This window comes from Phyllostomus discolor, chromosome 6 (assembly GCF_004126475.2).
Source record: "Phyllostomus discolor isolate MPI-MPIP mPhyDis1 chromosome 6, mPhyDis1.pri.v3, whole genome shotgun sequence".
Classification (NCBI taxonomy): domain Eukaryota; kingdom Metazoa; phylum Chordata; class Mammalia; order Chiroptera; family Phyllostomidae; genus Phyllostomus; species Phyllostomus discolor.
This window is the reverse complement of record NC_040908.2, coordinates 69,078,030-69,092,652: the sequence shown is the minus strand read 5'-3', so window position 1 is coordinate 69,092,652 and position 14,623 is coordinate 69,078,030. Positions and strand designations below refer to the sequence as shown.

At 52.9% G+C, this 14,623-nt stretch overlaps 2 protein-coding genes across 2 annotated transcripts; one reads left to right on the top strand and one right to left on the bottom strand.

Annotated features, from left to right (window-relative positions):
• Positions 1-1,506: 1,506 nt before the first annotated feature.
• Positions 1,507-3,266, top strand: LOC114499638 (cytochrome c oxidase subunit 5B, mitochondrial). Its single transcript, XM_028515987.2, is given in 5 exon segments — positions 1,507-1,673; positions 2,216-2,245; positions 2,248-2,292; positions 2,444-2,542; positions 3,075-3,266. Coding segments are annotated over 5 exon segments (405 nt in total). The 5' UTR covers positions 1,507-1,555; the 3' UTR covers positions 3,188-3,266.
• Positions 3,267-4,041: 775 nt separating this feature from the next.
• ACTR1B (actin related protein 1B) lies at positions 4,042-14,608 on the bottom strand. Its single transcript, XM_028516771.2, is given in 12 exon segments — positions 4,042-6,926; positions 7,107-7,147; positions 7,384-7,430; positions 7,433-7,444; positions 8,472-8,647; positions 8,739-8,830; positions 8,978-9,194; positions 9,414-9,538; positions 9,856-9,981; positions 11,024-11,099; positions 12,255-12,319; positions 14,337-14,608. Coding segments are annotated over 12 exon segments (1,128 nt in total). The 5' UTR covers positions 14,385-14,608; the 3' UTR covers positions 4,042-6,823.
• Between the last annotated feature and the right edge of the window lie 15 nt (positions 14,609-14,623).

Sequence of the window (14,623 nt, the reverse complement as noted above, 5' to 3'; positions counted from 1 at the left end):
CTGATGAGGAAAGGGGGCAAAAAAAAAAAAGGTTAAGGGGGACGGACTGGTGGGGTTCCATCTCAGAACCTCTGTCTTCCAGACCAAGGCTCCACCCCCTGCCCATCTAAACATCTAATCAAGGATACATATCAACTATAGATTCTTGGGAATCATTCTTAGGATTTAAGAAAAACATTTCAATTTAATGTTGAGGGGTTACAATGGGTGGGGGGGGTGGGGGGTTGAGGAGAAGGGAGTAACAGTGGAAGCCCCTTAAAGCAAAACCCAGCTTCAGATGATCAAGAAATTTTGGCTTCAGAATAGAGTCCATTTTTTTTCTTGGTGGAGAAGACACTAATGAAGACCAGCTGTACTCCTGCGAAGAAATGCTCCACAGGCCCTTTTTAAAATATAATCTGCAGGACACAGGTGGGAACACCTGGGACTTCCACCCTCCCAATTTGCCTCAAATTGACCACATTTCAAAAGCCCTACAAAACAGGTTTGTTTATTCTGTCCAAGAAGTAAGTACACTAACTTTATTTGACCTTATTATATGCGAGGCCTCTGCAAGGCACTGGGGATTTCAAAGAGGAATACAGCATAATTCCTGTTCTGAAGGGATTTTCTATCCGGTAGGGAAACAGATATGGCACAGGCAGGGAGTCAGACCGTGAGCGGGCTACATCGACGATGTTAACCACATTCAAGGAGCTGATGGAGGGCGGTGTTCGCAAAGCCTTTTAATGCCCATCCTGCTACGAAGCTTGCACACCTTACCTTGTAGGCCATGAGGAGCTAAGGAAGATCTGTTCCGTTTTAAGAGAGAACTCTGGTCACAGAATGTTCTGTGACTCTGTTTCCCATCATCAACTCCCCTTCCTGCTGCCCTTCCTTGGTGATAATCTCCCGTTGTGGCCAATCTCTCACCCATCACCAAGGGCCTTGGTCCTGGAAGGGGTCCTAAACCTGGCCTTACTCTCCTGCCCCTCACCACCTGTGATGACTTCATCACCTCCCACACCCCGGAACCAGGAGACTGATGCCAGCACTGCGGGTAGGTTCTGCCTGAGTTCTTGCAGACCAGGCCAAAGCAACTTCGCGACGGCTCCCACGCTGCCAGAAGAATCAGCGTCACAGTGAACAAGCATAACATTCGGGATCCAGCAAGCCTCTTGACAGACGCGGGATTAACGACTTCCCACAAAAGCCTCCACATTTACCGAGCACAACTATCAAGCAACACGCACAGGAACGCGTGTGGCTGCCCCATTCCGCGACGAGGATACGGGGTCCCGCGGACGCAAACCGCACTGTACCAAATCACACCATCCAGAACTGAGACCGTGACCACACACCGAAGCTTCCGCGGGTCGCATCAGGACTGCGAGACGCGCTGGACTTGCGCATTATTTTTGGTACGCTGGCAGTCACTAGAAAGGGGCGGATCCCAGCGTGGCTAAAGCGGCAGCCGGCGGAAGTGGACGGCGGACGCAAAGGCGGAAGGAGCTCTCTCAGGAAGTCCCGCCTGTCTTCGGGGCTGCCCCGGAAGTGTGGTGTTCTAGCGGACGCGATGGCTTCAAGGTTACTTCGCGGAGCTGGAGCGCTGGTCGCACAGGCCCTGAGGGCTCGCGGTCCCAATGGGGTAGCTGCGGTGCGCTCCATGGCGTCTGGAGGTACTCGTCCCGCCGGTCGCGTCAGGGCCCGGCGCAGTGGTCTTCCCCGTGTCGGGGGTCCTAGTGCAGCACAGCGGGCCGGCCTTTCAGCTCCTCTGGGCCTCAGTGACCGTGCCCGAGCCCCGCGAGCCTCAGGTTCCTCGGGCATTTCCCTGTTCCTACCGGCCGCGCCGCTGCAGCAGCCCACCTAATTGACCCCTGCTGCGACAGAATCCTAATGGAGGTGCCAGGTGACCTTGTTGGGGCCGGTGCTGCAAACACGATGGGGAAGGCTAAGCCGCCCTTCAGACCCGCGCGCAAAGTTGGACTCTGATTTATCTGCCTTTACGAAAAAATGTGTCGAAAAATCGGTCTTGGTGGTTGGGGGAAGAGGATTTCCCGGGTGCTGTAGCTTTTGGGCATCATGACTCTGGTACTACGGGACAGTGGGTATGGGTAACCTTTAGGAGCTTGTGAGCCCACTTAAATAGTACGCGGAAACTTTTGTGCAGTTTCTGCCTTGATCATTCAGACGACATCATAATTCATGTATTTTTTTTAGGTGGTATTCCGTACAGATGACGAGCAGGCGACTGGGCTGGAGCGGGAGGCATGATGGCTGCGCGGAAGGGACAGGTGAGAAACTGCTTTCTGTGTCTTCTCTGGACCTCATGCCTTGATTGGGACCAGAGCACTCTCTCTCTGGGAGTGGTTGATCCAGGAAACCTGACTGTGGGGAACAGTAATGCTAGCCCCTGAAGGGTAGAGGTCCTCTGGGTATGATGGCTCAATCTTGGTTTTTTCAGGACCCTACAATATGCTAGCCCCAAAAGCAGCTTCAGGCACCAAGGAAGATCCTAAATTTAGTCCCTCCATCACCAACAAGCGAATAGTGGGCTGCATCTGTAAGTACCTCACCACTATTTTCTTATTCATTTGTTTAATATACTCTACTCTACTACAGGATGTCTGTAAGCTGCTTCAGATCTTCTGGTGTGTAAAGAGAATATGTTTGTAAATAGTTGTTTCTAAGGGTCTCAGCCCTTTCAGCCCTTCTTAGCCTGAGTAGGTCACCATTACTGTGAGGAGGCTCACTGAAGACATGACATGAGAAGTATTCATCCAGAAAATACTGTATTTCCTCTCTGCCAGACATCATTTTAGGCACTAGGATTACATATCAGAATGACCCTGCTTTGGGATTCTATGTAGGCAGGGGAAATGTTAGAATCTATATTGACTTCAATATATGGTCACTTTACTCACAGGTAAACTCAGACCTCAGTTTCTTCATCTGAAAAATGGGGAGGATAGCTTGAACTGATCTCTTAAAATATCAACCATAATTTTGTGTCTCGGAGGTGTCTGAGGAAAAGAGATGTTGAAAGTTTCCTCTCTTCTAGACTAGATGGCCTTCAACCACCTTTTTCCTTTTAGGTGAAGAGGACAACAGTGCTGTCATCTGGTTCTGGCTGCACAAAGGCGAGACCCAGCGATGCCCTAGCTGTGGAACCCATTATAAGCTGGTGCCCCACCAGTTGGCCCACTGAGCCCTGACAATAACTCACAATGTGCTGTAAAGTTTCTTGTCTCCGATAAAGACTGGCCATTGCTTTGGCTCTTCCCATAGTTGGCTGGTCTTATTTCTGTGTTTTTGGAGAGATATGGGTAATTCTTACATCAGGAATAGCTCTCTGTTACTACTAGCTTGCTCTCCGCTTGCGTACGCTAGGATTGACAATCCCATAATGCTATGATTGGGACTACCTGGTACCAGGGAAGTATGTGCTGTGGAGTCAGACTGATTGGACTTGAAATATTGGCTCCATCATTTTGTAATATTGGCTCCATCATTTAACTTTGTCACTGGGGACATGTTTTCTGAGAGTACATTATAAAGAGCCTGGTAGACGGTAGGTCCTCAAGTATTGTTATAAAGACCGGATGAACTTGTGAGATTTTTTTGGGGGGGTTGAGGTCTTGAGGGACCCAGGTTCAAAGCACAGTTAATGGGGCTACCATCACAATTCAGAATCTGGGACAGTTCCAGAAACCAATGCCTAGGTTTTGTCAACAAATACATTGCAAAGAGAAAAAGAGGGAATACCTACAGAATGAAGTGGATGTGAGGGAGATAGCAAGCAAGTGCAGTGGTCAAACTTGTTTGGATATTGATTTGAAAAACTTACTATAAAGAAAAAGAAATTGGAATAATTTGAACTCTGGATATTTTGATGTTTAAGAATTTATTACATTTTAGGTCTTCATTTTTCATGCTTTAGAGATACATACTGGGGTACAATATGCCTGGGATTAGGTTTAAAACTGGGGAGAAGAGGCAGAAGTGGTTTGGAGTGTGATTGATCCCTCATAGCCAGGTAGGTACATGAGGGGGTCATTGTTCTTTCTGCTTTGGTGTGAGTTTGAACTTTGCCATAATAATGAAACAGCACCAAAAATAGTTCTGTCCATATCCCCAATCCCAACACCATAAGGTTCTAGCCTTAGCAGCTTCTCACCTGTAGCTTTGATCCGGCAGTGAGAAACCCAGCGGGGCCAGAGCTCTAACCACATCATCCCTGCCAACAGAGGGAGGAGGGAGGGTGCTGCATAGTGCTTAGCTTAAAGGATGGGATTTTGACATACGGGAAAGCCATTCCTAGCATGGAATGGCATGAGTAGCAGCTGGCAGACAAAGCAGGGCATGATGATGCAGAAGCCTAAAACAGGGAAAGGACAGATCCCAAAGGGCCTGAATTAATGCAATAATGTGTGGTTCACGAAGGTGATCTCACCAGGCAGTGGAGAACTGTTTTAACATTTTGGATTAGGAAGTGGCAAGACCAAGGTTATCTGGGCTTTAGACCCAACAGCAAATGAATGGTGGGGAAAATGGAGCTATGATCTTGAGCCAGGGTAGTAGAGGCCCTCATGGAAAAGAAATGATGGGTAGGAAAGGTATTACAGAAGCAAAGAACTTGGGAGTGACAGAATGTGAGGGAGGTAAGGAAGAGGGAGGACCCACACTAATAGGGCTCCAACTTGGATGGTTGGGAGAAAGTGGTACAAGAACAGAACCCCAAGGTTCTCTGTAATTTTGTTTCCCCCTTGAGGGCAGCTATGGGCTTAACTGCTTTTCTGAAACAAAGGCTCACAAAATGCCCTATGAAGACAGGCTGGACAGAGTAACCTCTCCCCTTCTGTATGATCTCAGTTCTGGGCTCTCCCTCAGCTCCACTCATTCCAGTTACCTTCAACACTCAGTTATGACAGCCACCCTTCTGTAGCAGGCTGCCCATCACCCAGTATATAGCCAAAAATTGGCAAGGCCCTCATGTGCGGGCCTTGCCCCCTAACCTTTTTGGTGTACCCTTGCATTCTAACCAGAGACCACTTTCTCTTCCCGGCTGACTTGGTGTCACTCAGGTCTGTGCCTTCTGTCCCAGTCCCAGGTGTCTCCTTGAGCTCTTACCTCTGCCAGGAACACCCTCATCTCCCATACCTGGTTAACTCTTCTGGACCCATGCAAGTAAGCCTGCCCCTCCTTTAGGGCCCCACAGCTACTGAAATAGCCTGTTCTTCCTCCCCTGACCTGTATGTTTTTGGGAGCAAAGATGTTTACCATTGTCCACAAACACATGAACCCTCCTGGGTATACTGTAGGTTTTCAATACTTGAAGGAAGGAAAGGGCAGACACTCTGGTGTCTCCTTCTCACTGCTCCTCCATGGCCCTTTCTGTCCTCAGCTTCTACCTTCAGAGCCCAGCTCATTGACAGCCTTTGCCATCTCCCCTTATCTCCTTCCTCACTTGTCTGAACTCTGAGTCTATTAGTGTGGGTCCATCAGCTTTAGCCACCTGTGAGTGGGGCAGCAAAGGTGTTCCAACAGGTGAGGACTCAAAGGCACCAAGCCCGGCCCCACCTGCCAGGAGGCCCTGTCCAGGAACAAGGCAGAGGAGAGCAGCTTTGTCCTCTGCTGCTCGTGGAAGACTAGCAGCAAGTGGGTAATTAGGCCTCAGGAATTCTGGCACCAGGCTGAGAGCCCGCCTCCTGCGCCACATTGCCCCGCAACCACTAAAACCTTCGGCGCTCTGAGCCAGAGCTGGTACCATGCTGCGTTCTTGCCTGTCCTTTCTTTCAAAGTCCCAGGGATGGGTGAGCAAACAACAACATAAAAACCATAAGAAAAGAGAGCCACACACTGGGCCTTGTTCATAATTATTACTATAATGATTTACAAAAAAGTTTTTTTCAGGCAACTGGGTAAAATTACTGTACATATCTGGGAGAGGGAGGTGGGGGACCTGGCCCATGGTAACGAGATCTTCTGGGAGAGGAACTGTGCCCCCTCAACCCTCTGGGTCTGACTCCTGATTAAGTGGCTTCCCCTCCTCAACAAATGAAGACCATTAACTCTCCCCTGTCCAGGGTACTGGGGTAAAGGAGAAGGAGCAGCAAGTCAGTGAAGTGCTTTGAAGGGGAGAACACAAAAGACTGTGGCTGTCTGAAAGTCCCCCCCTCCCCCTCCCACACACACTCTGTGCTGGCTCCAACCCTGGGCCAGAACCCCTCACTGGGGAGGGCAGACTGCCCACTGTTCAGCCTGCACCAAGGCATCTGCTCAGGAAGACGGGGGACAGTGTGGAAGGTCCAGGGATGCCCAGGAGTGGCTGGCCCTTTGTGCTACCCTGTCAGGTCAGGAAGAGGTGGCATGAGAAACTGATACACCAGTGGGGAGCTGCCGGCTGCCCCCTCCTCTAACCCACTCCCCAAAGCTAGTTACACAGGCATCCAGGCACTCGGGCTCTGGGAGGGACCCTGTCAGAGGAAATGAGGGCATTTGGGTGTCTGGCCTTAGAGCTCAGGGAAGCAGCCTCAGGGTTAGAGCCAGGAACCGTAGGTCTAATTGGTCTTGCCAAGGGGGACAACCAGAAACCACCCAAGGCTGGGCTCCATTCAAGATGCCCACCCTGCGGCTAACATTACCATGTCTGTGGTGCATGTGTGTGTGTGCATGCGTGTGTGTGTGGAGGGCAGTGCTGCAGGGAAGCACTGTTGCACCACCTGCCCGGGTTCAGGGCATGCAGGGGACCCTACGCCTGGTGCGTGAGCCCAGCCCAGAAGGGGTTAATGGCTCTGGCTCCCCTTTCCTCCCATTCTCCCAAGCGTTGCCCCCTCCTTGGGCACTAGAAGGTTTTGCGATGAATAGCACGGGCGCCATCTTCTTCGTACTCTTTCTTGGAGACCCACATCTTCTTAAAAGTGTCTAGTGAGGCCAGGATGGAGCCACTGCAAGGAGGGAGGGGTGGTGGTCTTATGGATGGCCACCCTCCCTGTGCATGCAGCATTCTGTTTCCCTCACCTGGGAGGGAAATCCATCCACCTCCACCCGGCCTGGGCCAACCCTGGGAGAAGTGTCCAGGGCAAAATGGTTTCCTCCCAGAGCCCTCCCTGTGAGCTCTGCCTTACCCGATCCATGTGGAATACAGCCGTTCCTGAGGTGCAGAGATCTAGAGGGAGCAAGGGGCAACTAAGTGCCTGTCCCCTACACAGCAGCCCCCTGTCCCAGCCTTAGGGGTGATTCCCGCAGGGCACGAGGCCAGACAGCTAGTGGGAGCAGGGGAACAGGCGAATGGGAGAAGCAGCTGGGCTGGAAATGAGACGGCCTCCGGAGGTGGCATGTGCCCTCTCCTGGGTCATGGTTGCTAGGGACCCGATGTCCCACGGGCACTCTCCACAACCTCACCTTGATTTTGACATCCTTTGGGGCAAGCTTCTTCACTTCACTGAGTATCGGTCACCAAAGCCTGTGAACACAAAGCTGGCTAGCCTCGGGTCCCCATCCAGCCCTTACCACTAGCTCCCCCATATCTCACCTGGTACCCCCCAGTTGCTACCCTCCTTTCAGCAGTTCCTTCCAGGATTAAGGGTAGGCATGAGCCACTCCAGGGGCAAAAAAGACCAAGCACCAGGCCTACAGGGAGTCCAGCCTCCAAAGAGAGACATGAGATGGGACCCCAAGTCACAGGTTTGCCGTCCCCTCATGTTCTTCATCACCCAATGCGCCAGCAGCTAAAAACCCGATAGAAGCAAAAATCAAAGGCTAATGACAAACCAGGAGAAAACAGCTACTGGTTGGGGTAGATGGGCAAGATCCTACACGGTATCAGGCTGGCAGTGGGCATAGCTCTCAGAAGGGACACCTTGGCAGGACCCACCAAATAACAAAGGCACATCCCCACTCTGATTCAGCAGTTCTACTCCAGATTTACCCATTAGTATATTCTCAGCATGCGAAATGACAGTGTGGGAGAGTACTAATTAGAAATGACTGCCACTCCTTCAAAGGCCATCAGCAGGATGTCTGCGTGGCACTTCCACTTAGTGAAACACTGTACAGCCAGATGAGAGAACTTACACAGTGGGAAAGACCTTCCAGATATGATGCTAAAGGAGCCATACATGGTCAGGGCCCGTAAAACAGGGCCCGTACACACAACAGTTTGTGTGTACATGGGGGTGGTGCACATTTGTTACATGTGCTGGGAGGTCATCGACAGCTGCCTGAGAAACTAGCAAACCCTGTGTGGAGGGAAGGGCTGACCAGGACAACAGGGAAAGGACACTTCATCTAACACAGTTTAGATCTCTCATAAACTTATCACCCACTTATAAAGTGAAAAAAATATAATTTTAAATTTTACTCTTAAAAAACAATTGCTCACTGAGCACCAAGAAACTACTAGAAAACAGGCCATATGCTGGCTGCAGGGGAAGGCCCAGCTAGCTGTCCTTGGCTCTAGAGCCCACCCCCACACTCCCAAACCAGGGCACCTTTGAATAGCGTGGAGCCACCGGAAAGCACGATGTTGGCGAACAGTGTGCGGCGCAGGTCCAGGTCAGACTTGTGGATGGCAAAGGCCAGCACCTCATGGAGTCCCTCGCTCTCATCCCCTATCAGGTCTGGCTGGAACAGCAGCTCGGGAGCCCGGAATCTCGCGGGCCCCAACCTTTGGAACACAGGATTGAGACAGGAAGTCCTTCTCCCCCTCCAGGTCCCAGCAGCACCACTGCCACCCAGGGCCAGGCCTGGTGACTTACATCAAGCATGCTGCATCTGGCAAGGTGTACTGCACCTTCTCTGTCTCCAGAGCCTCATCCTTTTGAGGGTTGATAGACAGGTAGCAGGCTCTCTGCAAGGGGTTGGGGGCAGGGACACACCCTCAGAAGGCTGCAGACTGGGGCACCCACACCCAGCGTTCCACCTCAAGCCTTCCTCCTGCTCCCTTCCCCCGCCATTTGCCCTCCAGGTCATGTTGACACCCTCTGCCCTTCCTCACCTCTTTGATGGTCCGTACAACCTCAAACTCAGCTGAGGTGTGAAAGTCGACGCCTTCCTTGCGCAGCAGCAGCCGGAGATAGCGGGAGACATCTCGGCCAGCAATGTCCACGCGCATGATGGAATGCGGCATGGCAAAGCCCTCGTAGATAGGGACAGCATGGGTGACCCCGTCCCCCGAGTCTAAAACCACTCCCGTTGTGCGTCCTGTTGCATACCTGTCAGCAGGTCAGCACCCCTTCACCTCAGCCAGTAAGGCATGGGACCCCCCACTCCTGAAGGGAACCCTGGGACAACTGCATGATCTGGTCTGAAAAGGGGACATGAGGAACTCCCTAAAGGAATAACCATCCGGGGGCTGTTTCTACAGGGAAGTCAGACATCTGGTTTCCTTGAGCAGGATGGCCCAGGGAGGATAGGGACTTGGGACCACTCACAGGCTGAGTACGGCCTGCATGGAGATAAACAGGGCCGGCACGTTGAAGGTCTCAAAGAACACCTCTGCTGCCTTTTCCCGGTTCTTACTCGGGTTGAGTGGGGCTTCCGTTAGAAGAACAGGATGCTACAAGAGATGGCAGAGTTGTGGGCATGTGCACAGACAGTATGTTAAGCTCTAAAAGGATCTTTCCAGACAGCCAACCCCCCTTGCCCCATGCTCTGAGTACACGTGGCTGCAGCCTGATGTCCTTCTTGTGGGCACTTTCCTGTCACCTGCTGGCAGTTATTCTTCCAAAGAGCCAGCTCTCTTTGGAAGTGAAGAGGTGGCAGGCCCTGTCAAAATGCAGGAAATATGGGAACCTGACCAATGGAGAGCAGAGCAGGGAGGGCAAAAGGCAAAGCGAGAGGATTTGGAGCTTGTGGAGGGCCTGGCTGCCACACCTCCTCGGAGAAGGTCTGCAGCTGGTCCTTGGAGTAGACATACTGCCAGATGCGCTCCATGTCATTCCAGTCCCGCACCACGCCGTGCTCCATGGGGTAGCGCAGGGTCAGCAGCCCCCGGTGCTCCTGCGGAGGAGAGGTGGAAAGGCCAGTGTGGCTCTGGGCCCCTCACCAGGCATTGCTTTCTGCCTTCCCAGAAAATGCACCTTCAGCTGCCCTGAGTAGACCACTGCTGTTTACTGGGTGTCCCCATGCACTGTGGCAGGTCCTGAACTCAGTGTAGCTCAACTGTCCGGCAGCCTCTCAGGATCTCAGAGCCCAGCCAGCCTCAATGGGCCAGGGACAAGGGAGGGTGGTGACATGCTTCCTTCCATCATCCAGTCCCTCCTCTTCCTCCCCTGACCATGCATCTCTACACTCACTGCCAGCATGTTCTCCCCTTCTCCCCACATTGCCCCAGCTTCCATCTCCATCACTCACAGTCACTGCTCCCATCAGTGGCGGTACAGTCCCCTCCAGTGGTCACCTGTCACCCCACCCCCACTCCTCCCAGCTTCCCAGCCAGCGCTCATGTCTCCTGCATGGATTTGCCTTCCATGTCCTCCACAGTATGCCCCTTCTTGCCAAGCACCACACAGCCTCTCTCTCTCTACTGACTCATCTCCTGAGAGCCCCTGTCTTACCCCAACTCAGTCCCTAGACCCTGGCACCCCACATTATGTTTCACAGGTGCCTAATTTGCACTTGTTTTTAATTCTCCCACCCTACATTTGCTCTTCCTGAAGGCCTCTTCTGGCTGTGTGGCCCCTGACAAGTCACCCCAGCTGGGGTGCAAGAAGTGGCTCCACAGCTCTCATTGTGACCAGTTATCAAGTCGGGTAATCTGGACTCTTAAGTCACTTTTTAAATCAGTTCTTTCCTCTACAGTTTCCAAAAGACAGGGCATGAAGTGGTCTAACTGTTCCCCTTCTCCCTGCCCACAGGAGCCAGTACCTTATTACAGGGCAGAGTTCTTCAGAGCTGAAGCTGGGGGAGTCCAGGGCCACCTGGCACATGGCTCAGAGATCAGAGTTCCAGGGGCCTCTGCAGTACAGCTCTGCCCCCAGCGGATGCTCCTGGGACTATAAAGACCCCAAACCCAGGAAAATGCAGGTTCCACAGGTGTTACCTCTGCTTTTGGTCCAATGAAGATGTCACCTTCCAGGGCTCCAGCCATCACCCGCATGTGCTTAGGGCGCCCGACACTGAGAGGACAGGTAAAGCCAGTGAGGTGGGTACGGGGCACAGTTCAGCCTCAGCCCAGGAAAACCAAGTCCTGCTCCAGTCATCAAGAGAATAACCTACTCCAGAGCAACAGGATGTGGCCATGAGGGAAAGGTCAGAACCCAGGGATATGGGATAAGAGACTACAGAGCAGGCCTTAGCAGGACAGAAAGCTCAGTGTCATAACAGGTGTTCCTCCCAGAGAGGGATGAGCTTTGGAATGTCAGCCCTCCATGGCCCATTCCTGGCAGTGGGTCGGTCAGCTTTTGCAGCTACAGCGACTCAGCCCACACTCTCGATGTTAGGAGGCCAAGCTGATGCCAGTATCTGCAGCCCCAGGAAGGAAGGCCCCGGGCAGCTGGGCAGTGGCTCCCTTGTGTACCCCTCTCTCATCAGTTGATCCTGCCCCTTCCCACTGCTAGGGCTTCCTGAATAGAGATTATGAAATCTGACCCAAGTTCCCTGTGCATCAACAGGAATCTTAGTTACACCCAAGTGGGGTTCAGAAAGGAAAGCTGGAGCCCTATTGGGTGTTCCACATGGGCTTATCTTCAAACTAGGCCTGTGGTCTTGGCACAACCAGCCACTTCAGGGGCCCCAGGACCCCCACCCCCAGGCTTAAGCTAATCACTCTGAAGCCTCCAGGATTTGTGAGGTGATACTGCTAAGGGGGGAGTTCCCAGTGGGCTGGAGTAGCCAAAGGTGTACCCCAGGCTTTCTCCAGGTTTCACCTCCTCTGACCCCCACCACTGCTGGCACTATTCAGGGAAGTACCTTCTGGACTGAAAGAAAATATTTTCTAAAGTCTGAAAATAAATAAGACCCTAAGAAAACCTCTCCCAGGAGGAAGAGGTGGCCTTGCACTAATTCCCCACTCTTTCCCTCCTCTGAGTTCAGGTCTTTTCCTGAAAAAACTTCTCCCTTTTATTTTTGCTGCTGCTACCACGGCCTGTGCCTAGGGGAATGTTGGCAGCTTCTTCTCCCCAGCTCAGTGAGGGGCCAAATTCAGATTCCAAAGAGGAGGGTAAGTGCAGAGTCCTCACAGCATCAGCCTCACAAATCTAGTGTCTTCCATATCAGTGGGGGCGAGGTTGGCCTCAAAGACATAGGACTACTGTTCTGGAAAGCACACTTACTAGTTTGGGAAACAGTATTTGGGAATCTGGTCTCCTGCAAAGCCAGCCTTGATCACCCCAGAACCCTGCAAGGAAAAACAATGTTTAGCCGCCTGCATTTACTCCCAAATTAAGGCAGTGCCTTGCAGTGGAGGGTGCAAGCTGCCTACTGATCATGACGGCAGCAGAGGAGGAAGCTGAGATCTTGCCCAGAGAGCAAGATTGTTTACAAGTACACCAGTGGCTCAAAAAAGTGTGTGGGGGCAATTTTGTACCCCTTCTCCCCCCCAAGTTGACAATGTTGGTAGACTGGGGAAGGGAGGGAGGAAGCTACTGGGATATAGTAGGTAAAGGCCAGGGACCTGCTGAACAACCTACAGTGCACAAGCCAGTGTCTCATAGCCAAGAATTACACAGCCCAGAATGCCAACAGGAGACTGAGAGACCACTGCACACTCCAGGATTAGCTCCCGGCAAGAGGAATCCATGGCAAAGCTACTCCTGAAAGCTGGCTAGAAGCAACCCCTAAATGTAGTTTTTTCAACAGTCCCTCCTCCCAGCAGGCTGTGTCACATATAGGACCCATGGGAAGACCACAGACAAAGGAGGACTTGTGCTGCCAGATACCAGCTGGGACCTGGCGTCTAGAACCCCTCACCAAGCCCTCTTCACACAGGTCTTCAATCAAACACTTTGGGTCTGCAATACAGGAGTAACCATCCCCAAGTTATAGAGCAGCCAGAAGCCCAGAGGCACCGCACAGGGGAACCTCTGAGCTCATAAGCTTGTTGATTAGCCTAAGTGAATTTCTGGCTCCCCAGAAGGGAAGTAGACTGGTCCTTCCTATAGCCTGCTGGAGAGTATCCCCAAGCCCAGTTCTAGCCTTCTTATTAACATCCCTGTTGTGGCTCAGGAAGCCTACATGGGTACACCAAAAAAGAACCACTCAGGGATGACATGTGGAAGTCATGTGGGAGGGAGACAGACCCCAGAAAAAGAAGGGAGTCATTTTCAAAAACTCCAAGGCTTGCACTGGCTGGGTGGCTCAGCTGGTTGGAATGTTGGTTCATACACCAGAAGGTTGTGAGTTGATTCCTGGTCAGGACTGAGGGATTGAGCCCTGGTTGGGGTGTATACGGGAGACAACAGATTGATGTTTCTCTCTAAAATCAGTGAACATGACCTTGGTGAGGATTAAAAATAGTAATAAAAACAACAAATTCCAAGGCTCATACACCAGAGGCAGATACCCAGAGCCATTCATTTTCTTCCTATGACCAGAAATTTCTGAGGACAAATCCTCAGAGGGCAGCTGACAGCACACTGAGCCCCCACTGATGTAGGACAAGGCCACAAGGAAGCCAGGCCTCTTTTCTCTGAGGCTTCTAAACAATTATCCTCAACTGGTTATGGGTCCTGGGAAGAGAGGTCCTGAACTCCCTCTGTGCCCTGCCAGCTACAGGATCTCTGCTCTGCACAAGGAGCACTTCAGGAAAGGGCAAAGTGGCAAGTGGCCAACCAGGTGGTGGTGGATTTGTGGCTGGTACAGCTGAACTTGCATTTTTTTTCTAGTCCCAGGAAAAGAGGGCAGTAGGGCCTGTCCACTCTGGAGGCCCTACCTGGGGGTGGCAGCCTTTTGGAAAGGGCTGTTGGTAAGGACTCCAGGCCAACCCCTCTCCAAAAGATGAGGCCAGCGCTGTGCAAAAGGGCAAATACCATCCTTTCTCTACCATGAAGGGCAGACAGAGCCACAGCCTGAAGGACAGGGGTAAGGGGTTGGGGTCGAAATCTGCCCAGTAACCCCACTCTCAACCAATCGAGGTCCGGGGTACGTCCCCGCGCAGGGCAACCCGCTGTCACTCCTGCTCTCCCGAGATGTTCATCACGGACCAGCTGGGGAAGGGTTCGGGCAGGGGCTCTACGGCGCCGGGGGTGGGGCGGGGGTCTGGCCCCAAGGCTCGGGCTACAGGGCCAAGCAGAAGCGCGGGATCCGGGCAGGCAGCCCGCGGAGGACGAGCCCAGGCGGGTGGGGGTCCCTCCCGGTGCTGCCGCGTACGACCCGGCGGCGGAGCGCCCGCCTTCCCCCCGGCTGCCGGGCCTCACATTGTCGATGACCACTGGCTGGTTGGCGATGATGTCGTAGGACTCCATGGCTGGGCCGGGCCGGCCCTGCCCAGCAGGCAGGCCGCAGGAGGGACCAGCGGGCCGGCGGGCGGGCGGGCGGACCGGACCACTGTGGCTGCAGACACGGCGCTGCGCCCCTCCCACCGGAGCGGGCGCCTACAAGGGCCTCTCTGGAGGGCGCGCCCCGCGGCCAATCACCGCTCCCACCTGGGCCGATTGATCACACCCGCCCGGGGCTGGTCGCGAGGCAAAGGGGCCTGGGTCGC